The 24,782-nt window shown below is 46.4% G+C and overlaps 1 protein-coding gene across 1 annotated transcript in view; it reads left to right on the forward strand.

The window, feature by feature from the left end:
* The first annotated feature begins 12,620 nt into the window (after positions 1 to 12,620).
* The window catches only part of BAIAP2L1 (BAR/IMD domain containing adaptor protein 2 like 1), an 80,060-nt gene continuing 67,898 nt past the window's right edge, over positions 12,621 to 24,782 (forward strand). The window contains exon 1 of the mRNA XM_056128511.1: positions 12,621 to 12,896. Coding sequence (XP_055984486.1) covers positions 12,846 to 12,896 — 51 coding nt within the window. The 5' untranslated portion in view covers positions 12,621 to 12,845. The remainder of the gene's footprint in view (positions 12,897 to 24,782) is intronic.

Genomic DNA, 24,782 nt, shown 5'->3' on the forward strand with positions numbered 1-24,782 from the left:
CAGAGAATTTGCTGCACAGGGGGAATGTGTCAAAAGGCCTGGAGGAACCCCAGTCTCTACCCTTCATAACATTGAAGTTAATGGTATCTTCAAAGATATGCCACTGGCCAAGCAAGTGAAAACAGAGATAGACAAATGGGACTATCTTAAACTAAGAAGCTTCTGCACCTCAAAAGAAACAGTGACCAAAATACAAAGACAGTCAACAGAATGGGAAAGGATATTCGCCCAATACCCTTCCGACAAGGGGTTGATCTCAAGGATATACAAAGTACTGACTGAACTCCACAAGAAGAAAACATCCAACCCCATCAAAAAATGGGGCGATGAAATGAACAAAAACGTTGTCAAAGAAGAAATCCACATGGCAAAAAGGCACATGAGAAAATTGCTCTACATCATTAATCATCAGGGAGATGCAGATCAAAACAACAATGAGATATCTCACACCACAGAGACTGACCCACAGCCAAAAGAACAAAAGCAACCGGTGTTGGCGCGTATGTGGTGAGAAAGGGACCCTCCTTCACTGCTGGTAGGAATGCCGACTGGTTCAGCCCTTTTGAAAACAGTATGGACAATTCTCAAAAAATTAGAAATTGAGCTCCCATTTGACCCAGCAATACCCAGACAGGCAAAAAAGTATAGTCGAAGTGACATCTGCACTTGTTTGTTCACTGCAGCACTAGTTTACAATAGCTAGAATCTAGTTTACAATAGCTAGAATTTGGAAAAAACCTGAGAGCCCGAGAACAGATGACTGGTTAAAGAAACTTTGGTACATCTACACAATGGAGTACTATATAGCTGTTAGAAAAGATGAAGTCATGAAATTTACATACAAGTGGTACTACATGAAAAGTATCATGCTAAGCAAAATGAGTCAGAAAGAGAGGGACAGATATAGAAATATTGCATTCATCTGGGGAAAATAAAGTAACAAAATAGGAGACTGACACCCCAAGAATAGCCAAGATAAGTACCAGGAGGTTTACACCATGGCTTGGAGGCCAGCCACACATGCAAGGGAAAAAGACAGCTCAGATAGAGAAGGGAGCATCTAATAAAGGGTGTTGGGAGGATCCTCCCAGGATGGGAGATGCATGCTGAAAGTAGACTATAGATTGAACATGATTGTCACTCAATGCCTCTTTTGCAAACCACAGCACCCAAAAGGAGAGAGAAAACAAAAGGGAATGCCCTGCCACAGAGGCAGGGTAGGATGGGGGGAGGGTGGTGGGAGGGATACTGGGATCATTGGTGGTGGAGAATGGGCACTGGTGGAGGGATGGGTACTCAATCATTGTATAACTGAAACCCAAGCACAAAAATTTGTAAGTCTACAACTGTACCTCATGGTGTTTCACTATTAAAAAAAAATTAAAGAGATTAGAAAAAGCAGAAAGAAAACAAAAGGTCTTGCCAATCCCACTTAACTGGTAGAGGGCAGCTGGAAGAAGGCTGGGTTCATCCCCTTGTCGAGGGGACCCCTCGGAAAGCCATCTCAGGCCCCAGTGTGTGCTCAGAACACCCTCTCCATTGCAGGTGCCGGCCTTGGGGGTGTCCACTGTATTTTAACCCAGAGCTGAGTTGGTGAGAGAAGGGGAACCAGCTCAGGGAGCAGACATGCAAATGGGAGAACACCAATGGCGGCCCCTGGGGAAGGGTCAGGGGACCATCACAGGGTCATACAGAAACACACACACAATGTTGCTCACACAGGTAAGGCCACGGAAGGGGCACTAGGAAATAGTTAGAGGCCCAGGATGGGGTTGGGGGTAGAGGTACCTTACAGGTCACTGAGCAAAGACATCAGGGAGGTGGGTGGGCACAGCGCTGGTTCACCCTCTCCCTGGGTGGCCCGTGAGAGCCTGGCAGAAGCAAGTGCCAACCATTTCTGGAGGAATACTTGACACCGGGGCCAAATATATCACCACTAAAGATGGCCCCAGAATACAAACGTGACCAAAGCAGATACGGGGTGGCCCTCCATAGCAGCACCTGGGAGCCGCACTGGCAGTGTGGAGCAATAAAGAGCCCCGCCCGACCCAGGCTGCACAGAGCTATCTGAGACTGGCCATAAAATGATATTGCCGTGATTAGTGGGGAGAAGTAAAAAAAAAAAAAAACCCAAGGAAGAACCACCTGGGAAAAGAAACAGAAATCCCAAGAGCAGGAGATGGAAGAACTCCCCACAAAACAGAGTCTGAGATGGGGGAGACTCCTCTGGGAATCACTATATGTTTCTTGATGTTTCTGTATTACTGTACAGAATCAGTAATTCCCATTGTTCATGGATTTACTCGAGCGGGCACCAGTAACATCTCCATTTGTCCCAGCCCTGAGATTTTAGCAGCCTCTCCTTACTCGTCTTTCCCAACACTGCCATACTGGAGGCTCTTTCAGGGTCAGGGGAATGAGACCCATTATTGTTACTGTTTATGGCATATTGAATATGCCACGAGTAGCTTGCCAGGCTAGATGTTTCTAGAACAATAAATACCAACCATTTACAGAAACTGAAAAATGAGAGAACACTGTGCCAGAGAGATATAGTGCAGTGGGTAGGACTCTTGCCTTGCATTTTGATCCACCCAGCTTCGATCCAAGCATACTACATGGTCCCCCCCAAGTCCTGCTAGGAGTGACCCCTGAGCAAAGAGTTAGGAGTAGTCTGAGAACTTCCAGATTTGCCCCAAAACATAAATAAATGGGACTGGAGCAATAGCACAGTGGGTAGGGTGTTTGCCTTGCACACGGCCAACCGGGGTTCGATTCCCATATGGTCCCCCAAGCACTGCCAGGAGTAATTCCTGAGTGCATGAGCCAGGAGTAACTCCTGAGCATTGCCGGGTGTGACCCAAGAAGAAAAAAAAACATAAACATAGAGATGTTAGAGACCACATCCATTTCTTTCCATAGGGTGTGAGGGAGAAACTGATGCCATTACATGCCGCAACTAACATTAAGTCTCAGCTTAATGGAGTAGTCTGAGTAGTCAGTTTCTGTTTCCCCAAAGCAGGACTTGCAGTTCCTGGTAAACTCCCAGTTGAGTAATTTGCCAAGATAAGGAATTTGGCAGTTGGGTCTGGCCAGTCATGTAGGGTCACTGTACCTTCCTTAGAAACCATTGCTAACCATTGTCTAAATGCTGACCACCATTGCAATAGGGCCAATGCTAAAAATAGATCAGTATAAAAATTGCTTCTTAACTCTGAACCCTATATAAACTGCTTGTGATTGAGAGTCGGGGTCCTTGTCAAGACTCCACTGCATTGGATGAGACTTGGACCTTAGCTCGAGCTAGCAATGGCTCGGGCTAGTAATAAAATTCCTTTGTTTTTGTATTATTGTCTGAGGACTTGGTCTCTCCACAATTGGGGATGTAAAACTTGGGCACAACAAGGGCAAATATGGCTGTCATGTCAAAACTATTCAAACATCACACACACACACACACACACACACACCCCAACAGAGACAAAACTATTCAAACATTACACACACACACCCCAACAGAGACAAAACTATTCAAACATTATACACACACACACACACACACACACATTGCTAATGAATACAAATGTAGAGTTACCAACAAAATACTTGTAAACTAAAGCCAATGAAAGAGAGAGGAAAAGATCATACATTGAAACTAAGTGAACTTTGTCACAGGAAAGAAAGGGTGGTTCCAAATATATAATCACTGATACACTACAGCAGCGGGACAAAAAAAAAAGTGATCATATTGACAGACACTGAAAAAAGGTTTGATCAAATCCATGCCCTTGTCATGATAATACACTCGAAACAGGCAGGCTTCCTCAATCTGGGAACTCTTAGAATAAACAAGTTTAGCTTTGTGGTTACAAGAGAAATAACACTCAACTCCATTGCAGGTGATTAGTGTGGAATGAGGAGAAGGAAAACAGCAGCCTTGAATGGGGGCTGCTCTTCTCTCTACCCCACCCTCACCACAGAAGTGCCTGACTGGATCTGAATTGATCGATTTTTCCACAGGACCTATAGGGCATGGGTGCCTGCATCCCACCAACTCCACTCGGCAGTCCTTAGATTTTTTTTTGGGGGGGGGGTTCACACCCGGCAATGCACAGGGGTTACTCCTGGCTTTGCACTCACGAATTACTCCTGGCGGTGCTTGGGGGACCATGTGGGATGCTGGGGATCGAACCCGGGTCAGCCGGGTGCAAAGCAAACGCCCTCCCCGCTATGCTATCGCTCCAGCCCCGGCAGTCCTTAGATTTTACCTGAATCCTACTTGATTGACACAGCATGGGAATTGGTCTCTGCCAGTCGAGTTCAGGGGAGCCATGGGACTAAGGCTGGAGCAAGGAATTACTCTTTGCAGGAAAAAGGAAAATAAGTTCTAACTTTTGCCCAGGTTCTTTACAGCTCTATTGCTTTCCTCAAAGAAAAAATTTTCAAGATGAGAGAAATGGGGAAGTAAAAATAGTTTTACTTAAGGGCCAGATTGACAGTACAGTGGGTAAGGTGCTTATCTTGCACCTGGACCTGGACTCAATCCCCAGCATCACATATGGTCCCCTGAGCACTGCCAGGAATAATTCCTGAGTGCAGAGCCAGGAGTAACTGGTAGCATTGCCGGGTGTGACCCAAAAACTTACACACACACACACACACACACACACACACACACACACACACACACTTTTATTTAGAGATTATGAGGATGGAAAAAAAATGGAGAGCACCATATTCAAGAGAGAATGTTGTTTTCCCCCAAAGGGAGAGGTCTTAAAGACCTTTATTTCCCCATAAAATAAGAGAAAGCAGTTATGCATCCCACTGGAGACTCTGACGGTCCCAAGAATGGGAAATGGGAAGTGTCCTGCTTACATTATCGAAGTTGGTTTTATAGGGTTTTTTCCCAAGCTGCCCCCACATGGGGCTTTCTGTGTAGATAAAAGGCTGCAGTAGGACATTGTCAGGGGACAACCTTTGTCCTTGCGGGCACCCACATTCATATTCTTATCACAACCTTTTTTTTTTTCTGCTGGGGCTACTGCTCTGCAGAGGTGGATCAGTGCTGAAACCAGTTAGAGTCTTAGCAGCTTCAAGTCCTATGCCCACAAACTGGATCTGGCTTTAACACTTTTGGGGGGTACTTTAGGGCTAGGGATAGAGCAATTCATTTGAATTACATCTTGGTTTCATTGCCTCCCAAGAGCTCACTGCCAGCAAACCTACACACACACACACACACACACACACACACACACGCATGCACGCACGCACACACGCACACACACACACACACACACCCCACCATCACCACCACCACCACCACCACCAATCTGATTGTCTGTTCAATTCTATCACCATAAAATCATAACAAGCTGAACATAAAAATGGAACAATTCCATGTACTCTAATACCCCTTCCTCCAAATAAAACACTTGGGAATAAGTGCAACAAAACAAGTATAAAATGTGCACCTTAAACACTACAAATCATGGATGACAGAAATGAAAGAGATTTAAATGAACAGAAAGACATTTCAGGTTCATGGATCAGAACGAAGACTGGTCAAGATAGTAATGTTCCATAAGGTAACAAAATAGGAGACTAACACCCAAGAATGGCCGAGATTAGTACCAGGAATTTTGCTCCATGGCTTGGAGGCCAGCCACACATGCTAGGGGAAAGAGCAGCTCAGATAGAGAAGGGAGCACCAAATAAAGGGTGTTGGGAGGATCCTCCCAGGATGGGAGAAGCATGCTGAAAGCAGACTATAGACCAAACATGATTGCCACTCAATGCCTCTTTTGCAAACCACAACACCCAAAAGAAGAGAGAGAACAAAGGGGAATGCCCTGCCACAGAGGCAGGGTGAGATGGGGGGGATGGAGGGGGAGGGATACTGGGATCCGTGGTGGTGGGAAATGGGCACTGGTGGAGGGATGGGTATTTGATCATTGTATAATTGAAACCCAAGCACAAAATTTGTAAGTCTACAACTGTACCTCATGGTGTCTCACTAATAAAAATTTTTAAAAAATGATAATAGTGCTACCCAAATTACTAATTAAAATCCTTTTTAGGGGCTAGGGCGATAGCACAGCGGTAGGGCATTTGCCTTGCACGCGGCCAACTCAAGTTTGATTCCCAGCATCCCATATGGTCCCCTGAGCACCACCAGGATTAATTCCTGAGTGCAGAGCCAGGAGTAACCCCTGTGCATTGCCAGGTGTGACCCAAAAAGGAAAAAAAAACTTTTCAGAGGCCAGAGGCATAGTACAGAGAGTAGGGTACTTGCCTTGATTCGATCCCTGGCATCCCGTATGGCCCCCAAGCCCTGTCAGGAGTGATCTGAGTATAGAGCCAGTAGTCAGCCCTGAGCATCAGCAGGTGTGCACCCCACCAAAAATATAAATCCTCTTCAAAGTCACCAAAAGTTTTCCTGCATAAATTAACAAGTAAATCAGTAACAATGATGGTCCTCATTCCCCTGACCCTGAAAGAGCGCCCAATATGCCATCAGTGTACACTAGCATGTGACAAGGATGGATGGAGATATTACTGGTGCCCGCTTGAGTGAATCGATGAACAACGGGGTGATAGTGATAGTGAATATAAAAACATAATACCCAGAGTAGTAAGAACAGTTTTGAGAAAGAGAAATAAAATTAGAGGAAGCTCCACCAGCCCCCTCCAGATTCCAAAATTTATTACAAAACTATAGCCACTGAGGCGGCAGGGTTATGGAGTGGTAAAACAGATTGTGATCAACTGAACAGAACTGACAGTCAGAAATAAGTTCTTTCATTTATGATCAACTGCTTTTTGACAAGGATGTCAAGACAATTCAATGAGGAAACTTCTTTTTTTTTAATTTTTATTAGTGAGACTAATGGTAAAGGCCCTCCCGTTGATCGTCGATTTGCTCGAGCGGGCCCAGTAACGTCTCCACTGGAGACTTTATTGTTACTGTGTCTGGCATATCGAATACTCTCAGTAGCTTGCCGGGCTCTCCAAGAGGGGCGGAGGAATCGAACTCGGGTCGGCCATCTTGGCCGCTTGTAAGGCGAACGCCCTACCACTGTGCTAGACATCATGAGGTACAGTTGCAGACTTACAAATTTTTGTGCTTGGGTTTCAATTATACAATGATCAAATACCCATCCCTCCACCAGTGCCCATTTCCTACCACCACCGATCCCAGTATCCCTCCCCCCATCCCCCCCCATCCCACCCTGCCTCTGTGGCAGGGCATTCCCTTTTATTCTCTCTCTTATTGGGTGTTGTGGTTTGCAAAAGAGGCAATGGGTGGTGACAAACATGTTTGGTCTATAGTCTACTTTCAGCATGCTTCTCCCGTCCAGGGAGGATCCTCCCAACTCCTTTATTTGGTGTTCCCTTCTCTATCTGAGCTCCCTTTTCCCCCTAGTATGTGTGGTTGGCCTCCAAGCCATGGAGTAAAATTCCTGGTACTAATCTCGGCCATTCTTGGGTGTTAGTCTCCTATTTTGTTACTTTATGTTCCCCAGATGAATGCAACCTTTCTATGTCTATCCCTTTCTTTCTGACTCATTTTGCTTAGCATGATACTTTTTATGTAGTACCACTTCTATGTAAATTTCATGACTTCATCTTTTCTAACAGCTACATAGTACTCCATTGTGTAAATGTACCAAAGTTTCTTTAACCAGTCATCTGTTCTCAAGCACTCAGGTTTTTTCCAGATTCTGGCTATTGTAAAGAGTGCTGCAATGAACAAACAATTGCAGATGTCACTTTGACTATACTTTTTTGCCTCTCTGGGATATATTCCCAGGAGTGGTATTGCTGGGTCAAATGGGAGCTCAATTTCTAATTTTTTGAGAATCGTCCATACTGTTTTCCAAAAGGGCTGAACCAGTCGGCATTCCCACCAACAGTGAAGGAGTGGGTCTTTCTCGCCACATCTGTGCCAGCACCGGTTGCTTTTGTTCTTGTGGATATGGGCCAGTCAATGAGGAAACTTCTTGCCAAAATAAACAAAAGCACTACCACTATCACTATCACCCTATTGTTCATCAATTTGCTCGAGCAGGCACCAGTAATGTCTCCATTCGTCCCTGTCACATGCTAGTGTAGCCCGATGGCATATTGGGGCTCTTTCAGGGTCAGGGGAATGAGGACCACCATTGTTACTGTCTTTGGCATATCGAGTACGCCATGGGTAGCTTGCCAGGCTCTGCTGTGTAGGCCGGATACTCTTGGTAGCTTGCCGAGCACTCTGAGAGGGATGGAGGCTTTTGGGGCAGCCCCTAATCACCTTCACGGGTGTTCCTAGTCAGGCATATATGCAGGCAAGATATTCTCAGTAGCCTGCCAGGTTCTCTGAGAGCAATAAGGTAAAGGTAAAGGCCCTCCCGTTGATCGTCGATTTGCTCGAGCGGGCCCAGTAACGTCTCCATTGGAGACTTTGTTGTTACTGTGTCTGGCATATCAAATACGTCACGGGGAGCTTGCCAGGCTCTGCCGTGCGGGCGAGATACTCTCGGTAGCTTGCTGGGCTCTCCGAGAGGGGCGGAGGAATCGAACTCGGGTCGGCCATGTTGGCCGCTTGTAAGGCGAACGCCCTACCCGCTGTGCCAATAATTAGACAATAAGAGGTCGCCTGGCTGCTAATGCGGCCATGCGCTTCCGGGAGCTTGGTTTTATAGTCTCTGGATCTTGGCTGTTGTTGGGATTACACAGTAGTTGGTGGGTGAAAAAGCAAAAAGCACTAAGATTGCAAAACACTTAGAAGAAAAACATAAGGATAAATGTGGCCTTAAATGTTGATTTTTTTGAATGACACCAAAATCCTAAGCAACAAAGGAAAAATAGATGTCTTAAATTTAAGTATTTTGTGCTTTTTGTTTGTTTGTTTTTGCTTTGGGGGCACATCCAATAATGCTCAGGGCTTACTTCTAGCTCTATGCTCAGGAATCACTCCTAGAGGAGCTCAGGGGAAAATATAGATTTCTGGGGACTGAACTAGGGTATCAGATATGTGCAAAGCAAGCACCTCACTCTTATACTGTCTCTTCAACCCTAACTAACTAGCACTTTAAAGGATGCAAGGTAGGAAAAGGACAACCTATAGAATCGGAGAAAATGTTTATAAGTCAGATATCTGATAAGGGACTTGCATCCAGAATATATTAAGAACTCTGAAAATAACAAAAAGAAGATAAAATTATACAATTTCAAAATGGGCTTGAGCCAGAGAGCTAGCATATGTGGTGCCCTGAGCACTTCCAGGAGTGCTCCCTGAACACAGAGTCAGGAGTAAGTCCTGAGCACCTCTGGGTGTGGCCAAACAACAAAATCAGATAAAAAATATCAGAAGTCATTCCTCTTCCCCTTGATATTTTATTGGAAACTGCTCCCCCAAAACTATTACTATCATGGACCTCTTCTATCATCATTGTAATGGGAATCCTCTGTAAATATTCCAGAGCACTGAACAAGGCAGAGAGACACCATTAGCATGCCTAAACACACACACACACACACACACACACACAAACATACACACATATATACAAACTTACACACATACATGCACGTACATAGTGTTTTGAAAAGGCAGCATCAGCCTCCAATAGTAGTCACCTTGGAACTTAGCTTTAAAACCATAGGGGTGGGGGTTGTGTTTGTATGTGTATATATTAGTGTTTTGGTTTGGGGCCACACCCAACAGTGCTCAGCAGTTACTCCTGGCTCTGCTCTCAGGAATCAATCCTGATTGATTGAATGCTCGGAGGACCATATGGGATGCTAGGGATCAGACTCAGTCACTTGCAAAGCAAACACCCTAACCACTCTTTTATCACTCAAAACTGTGTTAACACTGCCCCTTGCCATTTTGTTGTACAACTTTTGTAGCACACTGGATTTATGATGGTCAAAAGCTAAAAAAGCAAACAAACAAACAAACAGAAAACCAACTTGGGTTTCCTGTTCCCCTGGGAAGTGTGGTGCCATTTTCTGGGGAGGCCAGGCCAATGTTCCTTCATTCTGTTGGTCCGGCAGGAGACAGTGACCCCTCAGGGGGGTCCTGGTTTATCATAAATTCTGCCTCCTCTGCTCTGAGCATCACGATGTCTCAGAATGACCCAGACTGGGCAGGAAGGGGGCGTTCAGACTTCCCAGCTAGGTTTGTGCTGATCTACAGAACTCCGAGCAAGTCACCAGAATGTGCTTTTGCTCAACACATCAACACACACTTACCAGGCAAATCTGCACCAAACAGGGGCTGGGGGAGAGCAGGAAGAGGTGTCCTCAGGGTCCATCCAGTCCCAGCACTGACTCTTCTCAAAGATTCTAAAGGAGCAGAATGTCCTAATCAGGAAACGATTTCCATCAGGGAGGGCCAAGTGGAACAGATCGAAGATGTTTTTGAGATTTGCATATAGTGCGAACCTGGTCCCTCGATCAAATTCCACCCTTGGCAATTGTGTTGGACTGAATGAGGAACTTGTTAACATTATGGTGTTTGGCTCTATCTGTCTTTTCTGCCTCTGAGCCATAATGCTGAGCAGTAGGGTATAAAAGGTTAAGACTCTGCGCTCCTTTCAGTTTCTTGGTTATCTGCCTGGCTGCAGAAAGTAGAAAGATCCTCAGAGGAAGTTCTAGACAAAGGTGATTTGTAGGGGGTGGGGCTGAATCCACAGACACAGATTCCTGGATGTGCTTCAGGGAGGTCTGAGTTTGGTGTCCAAAAAAAGAAAGGAGGCACTGAAAGTTAATCTGCCATGTTTAGGGGGAAAGTTCCAAGTTAAATGAAAACTAATAGATATACTTGAAGTATGAATACATAGTAGTGATTGGAGTATAAAAAACAATAAGGTCAGGGGGCCGGAAAGATAGTACAGGGCTTAAGGCAAGCTAGAAAAATAGAACAGGTGCTTGCCTTACATGCAGCAGACTCAGGTTCAGTCCCTGGCACCCATATGGTCCCCTGGGGAACCATCAGGAATGATCTCTGAGTGCAGAGCCAGATGTGAGCCCTGAGAATTGTCAGGAGTTAGCCCCAAAACAAACAACAACAAATGGTAAGATCAAGAGAGATTTTACTAGGATGGAGGCTAAAAGGGAACCTCAGGAACCCCATAACCTACTTAGACTCTGGTTGCAGGAAGGAGGACTAAGCTCCCAACACACCCATGTCAGTGGTTTTCTAAACCGTATAAAGATTTTGAGGCTGAAGTGGTTAAATAGCACTAGTTAAAGCGATAGCACAGCGGTAGGGCGTTTGCCTTGCACGCAGCCAACATGGCCGACCTGAGTTCGATTCCTCCGCCCCTCCCGGAGAGCCCAGCAAGCTACCGAGAGTATCTTGCCCACACGGTGAGCCTGGCAATCTCCCCGTGAGGTATTTGATATGCCAGACACAGTAACAACAAAGTCTCCAATGGAGACGTTACTGGGCCCGCTCGAGCAAATTGATGAACGGGAGGGCCTTTACCTTTTATAATGTATGTTCAGAAACATAATGCCTTTCCTATATCCAGATCTTGTCATTCCTTAGGTTTTCTAGATATATCTGAAATATAGTTCTTTTCTGTAGCTACAAACGCTTGTACTCTTCTAGGTGAGCGAGAGAGGTGCGTGGGGAGGGACTGAGCAAGAAAAGCAAAATAACCCCAGGGACTTAGATTCCTCTTCCCGTGGTCCTACAAGAGTTAGGCTTGGGCTAGTGGGCAGAGTGCCTGCAGGAAGCGTGGGTCTTGGGGCCTCCGGAGCCCGCGCTGTACGAGACACTAGAGGGCTCCAGGTCCACAGAGATCTGCAGTGCTGGGCTTACGTACTGACCAAGGCGCCCTGCAAAGTCCTCCTAGCCTGATTGTGCGACCCCTGCAGCTGTGGGCAAAATGCGCCAGGAGACCGCCCCGCCCATCTGACTCGATTTTCCTCCGCCCCGCCCACCTGCGTGTGTGTGTGTGTGGGGGGGGGGGGGGGGGGGTGGCTTTCGAATCCCCGCCCACCACTCCGCCTCAGGAAGCCCTGCCCCTCACCGGGCCCCTCCCACTAAGGCCCTGCTGCCCCACCCGCCCGCAGCCTCAGGTGGGGCGGCGCGCAGTCAGGCCCGTTCTGGCCACCTCGGGTGCGGACCATCCATGGGGGTGCAGACCCCGCTCCCCCATTCCGCTCGGTTCCACCCACTCCCGCCTCATCAGGTGGGGCTGCTCCGCCCACCCCAGGCTCCTCAGGTGGGGCCGCCCGGGCCACGCCCCCCGACTTCCTCAGGCGGGGCTCCCCCGCCCCTGGCCGTTCGACCCCGCCCAGCAGAGCCTGCTCAAAAGTGGGGCCGCCTGCCCACCCCTCACTCGGCCACGCCCACCCGCCTCTCTCAGGTGGGGCCGCCTGCCCACCCCTCACTCGGCCACGCGCCGCCCCGCTCCCTCACGCGGGGCCGCCTGCTCACCCCCCACTCGGCCACGCCCACCCGGCCTCCTCAGGTGGAGCCGCCCGCCCACCCCTCACTCGGCCACGCCCACCCGTCTCCTCAGGTGGGGCCGCCCCGCCCCCGGCCGCCCGGCCCCGCCCCCGGCTCCCTCAGGTGGGGCCGCGGGGCCCGCCCCGTCTGTCCCGGCCGCGCCTGCCGCGTCCGCTCGGCTCCTCAGTGTCCGCGGCGGTCGCGGCGCCTCAGGTTTTGACATTCGGGCGGTCGAGCCGCGCGCGGGCACTCAGGGGCGGCCGGCGGTGGCGGCAGCAGCCGCGCCTCCACGGTCCCGCGTTCGCTCCCGCGGACTCCCGGCCGCGGAGAGTCGGGCGGCCACGAGGCCCGGCCGCGTCGTCCCGCGCTCCTCAACCCGGCGGCCGCAGCCATGTCGCGGGGGCCGGAGGAGGTGAACCGGCTCACGGAGAGCACCTACCGGGTGAGCGTCCCGGGGTGGCTGGGGCCGGGGGGCGGCGCGGAGCGGGGGCCCTGAGGTGCTGAGGGAGCCCGGGGCGCGGGGCGGCGAGAGCCTCGGCGGGGACGGGGGGGAGGTCCACCTCAGGGCCCACCGCAGGGTCCGGCGGGAACTTCGCGGCCGCGCCCCACGGACCAACTCTTCCCTCGCAGGGCAGTGAGGGGTCTCGCGACACCCGTGGGTGTCCGGCCGCAGCCCAGCGGGTCCCGCGGGTCGGGGCTGGAGGCCGAGCGCGGAGCGTTCTCCCGAGAGCTTATTGGGGGTTGTGGGATCCACGGGCGCCCGGGGTTTGACCTAACCGTGAGGAATGTGTGTTGGTTCCATAACCTTGCATTTATTATGAAAGGATTTTTCCAGAAGCAGACACAGACTTTAGGATTAGTGGCCAGTTTAGTGAGTTTAAGTACTTATAAATGAATTCCACTTGAAATCAGATATGTGTTTAATCGTCTGCTATTAATAGAACACAAAACAACTTTTGTTTTTAATTTGGCTTGGGCTCGCGGATCCCAGGTTCTCTGAATTCATGTAACTGTTGGGAAGACTCACCATTTGGATTTTGGGGTTTTGTTTTGTTTTGTTTTGTTTTGTATGTGTGGCCTCACCTGGCAGTGCTCAAGGCTTTACTCCTGGCTCTGTGCTCAGAGGTCACTCCTGCTGGGTCTCAAGGGACCCTCTGACAAGTGGCAGAATGGAGCCCGGGTCATCAGTGTGAAAAGCAAGCACCTTACCCCACCCCTGTACTACTTCTCTGGCCCCATTTGGTCACTTTTATAGATTTCTTAGGCCGCTCAAATTTAGTCTCTAGATTTGCAAGGTCTGGGTAAACTTATGAAATCACAGTTCATTTGACTGATAGATTCATCATCTTTTTGAGGTTTAGAAGATTTCACTTCCTGATAAAGGAATACCCAAATATTATAACATGAATTATACTATATGGAAATGGACAAAGTTGCCACAGCATTTGGGGCCTCAGTAACCCCCAGTAATCCCTGACCAAAATCTGTTCCTTACTTGTGTTTTCTTAATAAAGTCAATTTTTAGAAATCCCAGAAATGTGTACTGGGATTGTTAATGTTTAAGTTACCTTGGCGATGGTGGGAGAGGAAGTGCGTGGTGTTTACAGATAGTTAAATAAACATTCTCAGACAGAGATGTCCTCACTGTGATGACTACAGAGAAAGGAAAACTGTCTTTGAGGAATGCAGATTATTGCATATTGGAGGTAGTGTCCAAGTATTTGTTCCAGCATAGAAATGCGTGACCAGAGAAATGCCTTTCTCCCTTCCTCCAAGAGCAGACACATCAATCTTTCCAATTTGAGATGAGATGCCAGTTTGAGACAGGCCATTGGATGTTCCTGAATAAGTCTTTCTGACTTTCACTTTTAGGATGACTCAGAAAAGGGGTTGTTGTACTCTGAATTGCAGTGCCAACCTCTTTGACATATCGCTCTTTCTCTCTCTCTCTCTCTCTCTTTTTTTTTTTTTTTTTTTTTTTTGCTTTTTGCTTTTTGTGTCACACCCAGCGATGCACAGGGATTACTCCTGGCTCTGCACTCAGGAATTACTCCTGGTGGTGCTTGGGGGACCATATGAGATGCTGGGAATCAAACCCGGGTCAGCAAACGCCCTACCCGCTGTGCCACTGTGTTACCGCTCCAGCCCTGGCATATCTCTTTACCCAAAAGATTGGAGGGCAGAAGGGGAAAATAGTATGGATTTCATCATCTGAGTTACATGGATAGACAAGAGGCAGTGTAAATCAAATCATTCTCCTGTTTTGAAAGACTGAAAATCTGAGACCGTCTATTTGCTTTCCATTCCCAGGTGTCTTAAAACATGCTCAAAATTAACAAATAAACATTTGTTTGATTTTAATCACTGTTTTGTCCTTAATGTTTGGGTATTGTTTATTTCCTTTCCACCAATGTGGAGTTGGTGGGATAAGAATCTACAGCTATAGGCTTGGGATGTAGCTCAGAAGTAGAACACTTGTCCCGTAAGTGTGAGGCCCTGGGTTCAATTCCCAGCACAGTGCTTAAAAAAAAAAGAAGAAGAAAGAGAGAAAGAGCATTCAGACCTCTAGAAGTTATATGCAATCTGTAAAGTGAATGCTGCTTGTTCATGCTTTAGCTCTGATGGAAGTGCACCTTCATGGGTCTGCTCCAGAGATTGAAATCCTTTTACCACTTCCTCATTGGGTTCTGAAAACAATTTAAGCTTAATATGGCGAAAACCTATCAGTTCATGAATGTTATTTTTTTAAAATGAGGTTTCCTTTCTATTACCTAGCAGTCTACAATATTTTACTAACGGAAACACCGTTTGACCAGGTGCATTTACAAAAGGCTCCTGCAAATGAGATTTTATGAATTGCTGGTATCGATTTTTAATTTTTATTTTTTTAAGTACTCAAATGTCTCCAACTTTGAAGTAAAGGGGGAATACTCTTTAGAAAAAATGGGGGATTATAAAGTGACACGATTCTCTGTGTGTGCAGTATCAAGTATCTTTAAATATTTATTTACACATTTGCTGAGTTTTCTAAAATATATACTTAGACAAATGTGTCTTGAGGTACCATGCCAATTCCCCAGGGAATGTGTGTTTTATGGCTTTTCAAACAAATGGCACAATAAATCAGTGCCAGATTGTCAAGTTAGGTCACTGTTGCTAATTAGAGTTAAGCTCAAGAGCCTCCTCCTTCCCTCACTTTAGTCTGCATTGTCTCTAATTTGTCCTAGGTAGCTTCTTGTGATTTTACATGGTTTTCTGATGAGTACATGCTCTAATGGTATAAGGAAAAAGTCAGGTTTTGTTTTGGTTTTTAAGTCTTTAATTATGAGTAACCACAACCTTCCTAGAAGTTAGGACTCTCAGCGTTTTAGGAGGGTGTGAGGGATGAGGGTGACATCAGCCAGGGATGTTGTGCCTACATTATTCTTGCTAAAGCAACAGTAGGGGGTGGGGATGGGGGGTGTGAATGACACTTGCAGGGGGCACAGGGGGGAGGGGGAGACAGAGGACACAAAAGTCTTTGTTTAAAGGTCACCTTCTCAAAGAGGCCTGTTCAAACAGCTCTTTAAAATGTAGGCAAGGGTCAGGGATGTGGTCCAGAGGTAGAGCCCTTCTTTGCATGTGTCAGGCCCTGCTGAGTGAATCCTCAGCACCTCAAAACAATCAAACATATAAAATTGCCCAGCTTCTCCTAGTGCTGGCTTACATTCTCCTACCAAGCCACTTGCTGTGCTAGTTTATTATATTTCTTCCCACTCCAGTTAGAATTTGAGCATTGAAACAAATGAAACAGGAGCACATATTTGTTGAATAGATTAGCACTTAATTAATTTACTTAGCAACATATCCTGTGCTTGCCAAGATTCCCTTTCCTCCCTTGACACTGAGAGCTTTGATTTCATCAGAGTGTACATGAGCCCTGGAGGTGAGGATATGGATTCTGCCAGTGAGAAACCGAAGGCCAAACCAGGTGCCCTTGGCCCACGTGCTACTCACCAGGCCAACCTATATACCCCTCTTATAAAAAAAAATAGTAATGAGGGCCTGGGATGTGACTGAAAGAGGTAGAGGACATGCTTGGCATGTGACATGTGCAGGACCCCCAGTTTGATCGCATACCCCCTCTTGCTCTTCACCCGACCCCCATCAAAATCTGGTAGCCCCTGATTTTGCTGACTCCAACATTGAACTGTCAGGCTGGAATCTCCAAGCTTCGTAGCGCAGGAAGTAGTCCTAGGGCCTCCCTCAGCACCCCTGGGTGTGGGCCTATTTAAAAAAGTCATTTTGTTTCTAGTGACCCACAAATGCACAATCCAAAATACATTTCATATTTTGGTGATCTAAGATGTTACCTACATTTTCTTTCATTCTGTCATCATCAACAGGCTTTTTTTTTTTTCTGATTTTTGGTTTTGTTTTGTTTTTTTATGGGGTTGGGGGGTGGAATCCTCCCCATTGATACTCCAGCACCAAACAGCCACTGTCATGATACCCTGGTGTGGTGAGGGCCTGAACATTGGGTGCTAGCTAGGGCCTGACAGTGTGCTGGGGGAGGGAAGCCAGGCAGTGCTGGGAGGGGCCCTGCATGGCAAGAATTACACTCGTGACTTCACACAGGCAAGGCATGTGCTCCAACCCTTTGAACTGTCTCCCCAACCCCATCATCATTATCTTTTAGACAAACCTTTTTTTAAGTAAGGTATTTTTGTTTTCCTATTGCTAAAGTAAGCAGTCTTGGTGTGTGTACTAGGTTTAGCTTGCTTAATGGCTTTTTATTTTCTAGACATGGGTTTAAATGGGGCTCTGTGAGTCAAGTCTCCTACCTGGCTAGTTTTTAGCATGGAGTTTGCTGTATAGGTCTAGCTTTTCACACTTTAAATTCTCTTTCTTTCATTTTTTTTTAACCCACACTGGGCAGTACTTCTGGCTCTTTGCTCAGGGATCATTTTTATGTGGTGTCAGGGATTGAACTTGGGTCAGCCACATGCATGGCAAGCACCTTACTGTATGTTGTATTTAATTTCTGCTTTTTATTTCATTGCTGTGACTATATACACTATTTTATCTGTGCCATAAAACTCCTTACTATAGGCAAGCCGATGCCCAGACCACTTATTGGCTCCATGGTGACAGAAAAAGAATCAGTAAGAATCATCTGTTAGGTCGGAGACAGTGAGTAGGGCACTACCTTGCAGGAAGCTGACCCCATTTCTATCCTCAGCACTGCATATATTCCCCAAAACCCTGCCAGGAATTATTCCTGAGCACAGCTGGGTGTGGCCCAAAAACACACAATCACAATCACAACCATCCTGTTATTCGTCGATTGCCTTGAGCAGGCCCCAGTAATGTCTCCTTTGTCCTAGCCCTGAGACTTTTTAAAAAAATGCCATATTCAAGACTCTTTCAGAGTTAGGAGAATGAGACCCTTCATTGTTACTGGTATTTGGCATATTGGGTACGCCACGGGGAGTTTGCCAGACTCTGCCGTGTGGGCAGGTTACATTCGGTAGCCTGCCAGTTTGTCCAAAGTAGGAATGAGATAATAAGATGTCATAATAAGATGTCCGGGAGCTGGTTTTTATAGTCTCTGAGTCTTGGCCGTTGATGGGATTACACGGCACCAGGGGACCAGTTGGTGGATGTGACCCCCGCCTACTGGAATTTGGAGGATCTGGGTGGAGGATGCTCAGCCCCATCCGAGTAGGCTTGGAAATCTCAGCCCCGGGACTCACGTGCCTTTGTTTCTCTGCCGGTACCTTCATGTGTGTGGAGAGTGGTCTCAGCAGGGTGGTGGCTGGTTCTGGAGGTCTTCGGGTGCCGGAGCCCTGGTCGGGGCGGGGAGGAAAACCCGATGAGGACAGCCAGGCGCGGGGGCAGGAGACTCTGTGCTCTGCGTTGTGGCCGAAAAACAAAAAAGAAAAAGACTCATGCTAGGTGGCATCAGGCAGAAGGGAGTATGGGTACCAAACACTGATCTAAGCAACTCAGTATTATAGCTTCTTGCCTGGTAAAATGGAAACAGAGTCAAAACAAAGAATATCAGGGCTGGAGCAACACAACAGCTTGTGGGGTGCTTGCTTTGCATGTGGCTGCCCTGGGTTCCATCCTTGGTACCCATGTAGTCTTTTGAGCCCCTCCAGGAATGATCCCTGAGCATAGATCCAGGAGTAATTCTTGAGCATTGTTGGCTTTATGCCCTACCCACCACTTCTCCCCCCCCAAAACCCTAGTGAATTCCTTTTTTCTGTCATAACTTCTTTCGCCCCCCCCCCCCATACTGAAGAGAGATTTGAGAACTCTTATAACTTTCGTTGCTAAACAGACAGAGCAGCACCCTTATTAGGAAGTCTGGGAATCTAGAACCAAAAAGACTGGAACACCATTCTCAGGTTTCAGGGTGCTTGTAGGTTGACATTTGTAGCATTATTTCAGTATTGGGTGTTAGTTCTTACCTTTTACCTCTTGTAGTGAGCATTGGGCTGACCTTTGAGGGAACTCTAATATGTATGAATGGCAACCCACTGAATTTTTATTTTCCTCAACATTCCACACAGCTCTTCATTCTGTAGTTCCAAAGTGAAAATGATAAAAGTGGGACTGGAGTGATAGTGTAGTGGGGAGGCCACTTACCTTGCATGTGACCAACTCAGGCTTGATCCCTCGCAGCACAGCTCCAGGATTAAACCCTGAGCAACTGCTGGGTATAGCTCCCAAACAAAAAAAACAAACAAAAAAAGAAATAACAGACAGTAAATTAACTTATTTCTTGTTCCTTGCAAAGTTTTGTTTCTAAACTTTGTGGGGAGGGCTTTAGGCCACACCCTCTGGTACTCAGGAGCTTTTCCTGGCTGTGTGCTCAGAAGGGACCACTGTCCATACTTAGGGAACCATAAAGGTAAAAGGTAAAGGCCCTCCCGTTGATCGTCGATTTACTCGAGCGGGCCCAGTAACGTCTCCATTGGAGACTTTGTTGTTACTGTGTCTGGCATATCGAATACACTCGGTAGCTTGCCGGGCTCTCCGAGAGAGGCGGAGGAATCGAACTCGGGTCGGCCATGTTGGCCGCTTGTAAGGCAAACGCCCTACCCGCTGTGCTATCGCTAGGGAACCATATGCAGTGCCAAAGATCAAACTGGGGTCAGCTGCACAGAAGGCAAGCCACTTATCTGCTCTACTCCCTCTCTAGGCCATTGTCTCAGACTTTTTATTTAACGATGATACACAGAAAGGTGTGGTGCGGTATAGAAAGTTTGCTAAGCTGTGGCAAACCCAGCATACCTGTGTAACAGTACCCAGAGGGTGCAGCCAACCATAGCAGGCCCCGCAGTTTTCTCATGTCCCCGTAGGCACCTTAGTTCTTTTGAGGAGCTCTTCTAATTTCTGACAGCACTGGCTGTCTAGCTCAGTTTACTGCCTTCTTTTACTGCTGGTTGTGGGAGGATTGTAGTCATCTTACTTTTCTGTATATTGTGCAGTGTGAATATGTCATAGACCGTGGTGTCTTCTCTTGAAGGGCATTTGGATTATTTTCAGATGACTACAGGATGCTCTTAGAGCTGGCTGTTGGCCCAGGTCCTCACTTCTCTAGGGTATATACTTAAGAGTGAGGTGTAGGTATTTCAGTATTTGATTGGGCTTAATCTGCCCCATACTTTTCCAAAGTGGTTCCACCAGTTTATGTCCCCACCCCAATGTGTGGGAACACCAGCCTGGGCTCTGTGTGCAAACCAGTAGTTGATGTAGTTTAGGCCTTTCCCATGGTGTCTGCTAATAGGAACCTGCCAGCCACACAAAACTAGAGCCAGAGAGAGTACCAGAGTTAAGGTGTTTGCTTTGTATGCAGCAGACTCCAGTTTGGTCCCCAGTACCACAGGGTCTCACAGCATCACTGGATGCAGACTTGGAGGCCCTAAGCACCACTTCCTCAGTCTCTTGGGTTGAGCCACAGCACAGTTATCCAAGAATCACCAGGAGGGACACCTATGTCTGAAGGGACACTCCCCACTGACAACCTATGGCTTTTTTCCAGGCTTATGGTTGAATATCTGCAACTCCAGCTGGAACCTGATGCCTATAGGGGACTCAGGTGTCAAAACAGATCCTAGGAAATATGGATGGGCCTGAGAAAAGTTTGGTATTCTGTAAAATAAGACATGAATTGATTTCATTAGCCTCGAAAGTCATTACAACTGAAGATATCAAACATTTTATTTATTTTTTTGAAAAAAGAAAAGTTTGTTGGAAAGTAGAAGAGAACAAAAGTTCCTCCCAAGTAGGGAAGGAGCTTTGTATAGTCAGTATAGAACTAAGCTTACTTTTTGCTCTTTTTGCTTTGGGGCCACACCTGTTTCTTACTCAGGGATCACTCCTGGTGGTGCCTGGGGGACCACATGCAGTGCCAGATGGAATCAGGGTCAGTCCCATGCAAGCAGTTGCCTTATCACAGTACTATCTCTCTGGCCCATCAGAAGCTTTTTAAAACTTTAGTTTTCCCGATAACAGAAAATTTCCAAACTTGCTCTGAGTATTTACATCTTCTTGCAGTAAGAGCCTGACTTCCACAATTCAGAGATAACACTATTAATTTGCTGCTTTTTGCTTTATTTCTGTATCTTACCATGTCAGTGCGTATCCATGCTTAGTCATTTTGATGACTCCACAGTACTGTATTCTTCATCATCATCTATTGATCTGGTGCCCTGTTATTGGATAGATCGTTACTATTTGCTCTTACCGCACTCCCTTGAACATCAGTGCAGCAATTGCTTTGCACAAATCCATGGAGTTTCACTTAAGCTAAATTCCCAGGAGGGAGTGTGGGTCAAAGGGTAGGTTTACAATTTAAAGCATATTTGCAACATGTTGCAAAATGCCTTCTAGAAAATTTGCCCATATAGTACTGTAATCTGTGTGAAATCCACCTTTCCTGAATCCCAACCAATTAAGGAGATCTTTTAAAACTGATACTTTTCTTTTAAATGCCCCTTGAAAATTTAAAAACAAAATAAAACAGTAGCTTTAAAAAAATGTAGCACTGTAGCACTGTCCTCCCATTGTCCATAGATTTGCTCCAGCTAGCACCAGTAAGGTTTCACAACTTGTTACTATTTTTGGCATATTGAATAACGCAAAACTTGCCAGGCTTTGCCATGTGGGTGAGATACTCTTGGTAGCTTGCCAGGCTGTCTGAGAGGGGCAGAGGAATCGAACCAGGGTTGGCCTCCTGCAAGGCAAACACCCTACCCGCTGTGTGATCGCTCCAGCCCTTAAAAAAATGTACCTGTACCTGTAATATATTGTAAGTTATGAGCTAGTAGTTATGAACATTGGCCAGGAGAGCCCCAGAGATTTCACGTCTACCACTACTGTCTACCACTATCTCTCCCGTAAACTTTGTACTTGTAGATATATAGAGAGAGTAATTACAGCTCTGTGGCCTTTTGGACCTATATACTTTTTTTTTTTTGGCTTTTTGGGGTCACACCTGACGATGCTCAGGGGTTACTTCTGGCTTTGCATTCAGAAAATTCTCCTGGCAGTGAGGGGGGGAGGGGACGCATGTGGGATGCCAGGGATCAAACCCGGGACAGCCATGTGCCAGGCAAACGCTCTGTCCACTGTACTATCATTCAGGCCCTGGACCTATATACTTTTGTTTTTATTTTTTCTGACCCTTAATTTTTGTACTTGTGCTCATGTTTTTCAGACCTAAATCTGTCTGTGCTATCCTTTTTTATTTGCGGAATAGAGTGGGAGGGTTGCCGAAGGTGGTTAATGCATGCCTGACTGAGCTCAGGTATCATTCCTATCAGAGCTGGGGGAACATATGGTGGACCTGGGATTGATCTGAGTCAGCTGAAGCAAGGCAAGCCCCTACCCCCTGTACTATCTCTCTGGCTCTGCTATCCTAATTTTAAAGACCATATTCTGTTTGTAACAGCTGCCTTAATTCTACATGGATAAAGGTGAGAATTATGTAAATTAGATAAAGTGTTGTTAGTTTCTTTTTCATTCTGAAATAAATGAATGTGCTTCCAGGATGTGTTTCCAATCCAGGAAGCAAAATAAATGAACAGCTCTCAGAGATGAAACTGATTTCTAACTGCCTGGTAGAGTTCCAGGTTGCCTTAGAGAGAACAGGGATGGTGCAAGTTATCCTTGAATTTGTTGCTTAAATGAGGCTTATTTATGTGGTCCATAGGTGGTTAAACAGTTCCCAAAACAACAGTAGTTCCTTATTCCTGGGCAGGGTACAGGAAACTTTCATTTCTCCCCTCTGTGCTACCTTCTAGAATGATTACATTTTCTTTATGTGAGTGGATTACTTTTATGATACGTATGTGGAAAGAAAAATAGAGGGGCCAGAGAGAGAGCTCAGTGGGTTGGCGTGCATGCTGTGGGTTCAGGAGGCCGAGGTTCCATCCTCAGGACTGCATGGTTCCCCAGCACCACCAGGAGCTGGAGAAACCCCCAAGAACTTCCAGATGTGCCTGCCCCCCAGAAATAAAAAAATAAAAATTGATAGCTATGTATACCATTTTGATGAGTAAAATTTAAAAATTAAGTTTTCATTGTTTTGAAAATTAACTTTTCAAAAATAAATCTAATTTTAAAACTACAGTTTTTCTTTTTCCTTTCTTTCTTTCTTTCTTTCTTTCTTTCTTTCTTTCTTTCTCTCTTTTTTTAACTTACGGGAGTACATTTTTTTCTGGAAGCAGGAGACCTCCTAGGCAGTGTTGAGGAGTCTGGGACCACTCATGGTTCAGTGCTTTGGCCCAGCAATGCATGGCTGCATGGCAAGACAGGGAGCTGCAGGGCCCCATCCCACAGCATTCAGGAGGATACACCATGCAGTGCTGGAGATGGAACTCCGACCACTCAGCTTGCTCTCCAGTCCTGAGAAAACATTATTAACATTTGCTAACTTCAGTCCAAAAATGCAACAGAAAAATAATTCAACAAAACAGAGAGTGTTCAAATTCCAAGTTTTTTTTTTTCCTTTTTCTTTTTGGGTCACACCTGAAAATACTCAGGGGTTACTCCTGGCTCTGTACTCAGGAATTAACTCCTGGCAGTGCTCAGAGGACCCTATGGGATGCTGGGAATCGAACCCGGGTTGGCTGCGTGCAAGGCAAAGGCTCTATCTGCCTCCAGCTCCAAATTCCAAGTTTTGACTGCCCTTTAAAGCCTGATGTTGCAAGCAGCTGATTCTTTTTAGGGCATAGCTGTACCCTTGAAAGTTACAGTTATTTAAAAAAAAAAAATTTTTTTTAAAGAAAGACATAAAAAGGTTCAGAATTGGTAATACGTCTGTTAAAAAGTCAGTTGGGGGCCGGAGCAGTAGTATAGTGGGTAAGGCGCTTGCCTTGCACACGGCGACCAGGTTCAATAACCAGCATCCCATATAGTTCTCCAAGCACCACAAGGAATAATTCCTGAGTGCAGAGCTAGGAGTCAGCCCTAAGAATTGCTGGTTGTGGCCCCCAAACAGAAAGGAAACAAAATTTAAAAATGTCAGTGGGAGGGCCTGAGAGATAGTAGAGGGAATTAGGTATTCACCTTACATGCTTCGATGGAGGTTTGATCCCCAGCACTGTTTGTGATTCCCTGAGCACTACCAGACGATTGTTCTTCTTCACACAATCCACTCTTAATCATATTAAAAAATAGCTTCAGCCAACCAGTCCCATCCTTTGTGTAATCCCAGACTTTTGTATTTACTTGATAATGTCATATTCCTTCATTTGATTTTGTTCAGTTTTCTCATTTGTAAATAAGAATAGTAATAGTGCCTGCCTCATATGGTTGTTGTTGAGCTTAAGAGTGATTACTGAGAACTGTTGAGCTAGGGCCAGAGACATAATATAGCAGATAATCCTTGTGTTAAATCTGGCCAACCTGGGTTCACTCCCCCGTGCACCCCAAATGGTCCGCCAGCACCATCAGGAGTGATCTCTAAGTTCAGAGCTCATGTTTTGTTTGCCTCCTAGTATCCAGAAGGGTGACTGACCCATAGGCAGAGCTGAATAAATATTTCCTAATAGTGGTGAAATTAGTGCTATAAATGTCCTCTGTCATTGATCTATGCACCCCTTTAGGGTTTTAATTTCTCACTGCTAATATGTAGTAAGAACAAAAGAGTGGTTGTTGAATACATACATGCTTGGTGAAATAGCTCAAAGGAGTAATCACGGTAGTGCACGAGGGAAGCCTGGGTTTGATCCCCTGAACACAAAGCCAGGAGTACCCCCCTCCAAGCACACCAGGTGTAGCCCAAACACTCAAACCACAATGCCCCCCCAAAAACTTGAATAGCTGTGCTTAT

Source organism: Sorex fumeus, unplaced genomic scaffold (assembly GCF_029834395.1).
Source record: "Sorex fumeus unplaced genomic scaffold, SorFum_2.1 ptg000064l, whole genome shotgun sequence".
Lineage (NCBI taxonomy): Eukaryota > Metazoa > Chordata > Mammalia > Eulipotyphla > Soricidae > Sorex > Sorex fumeus.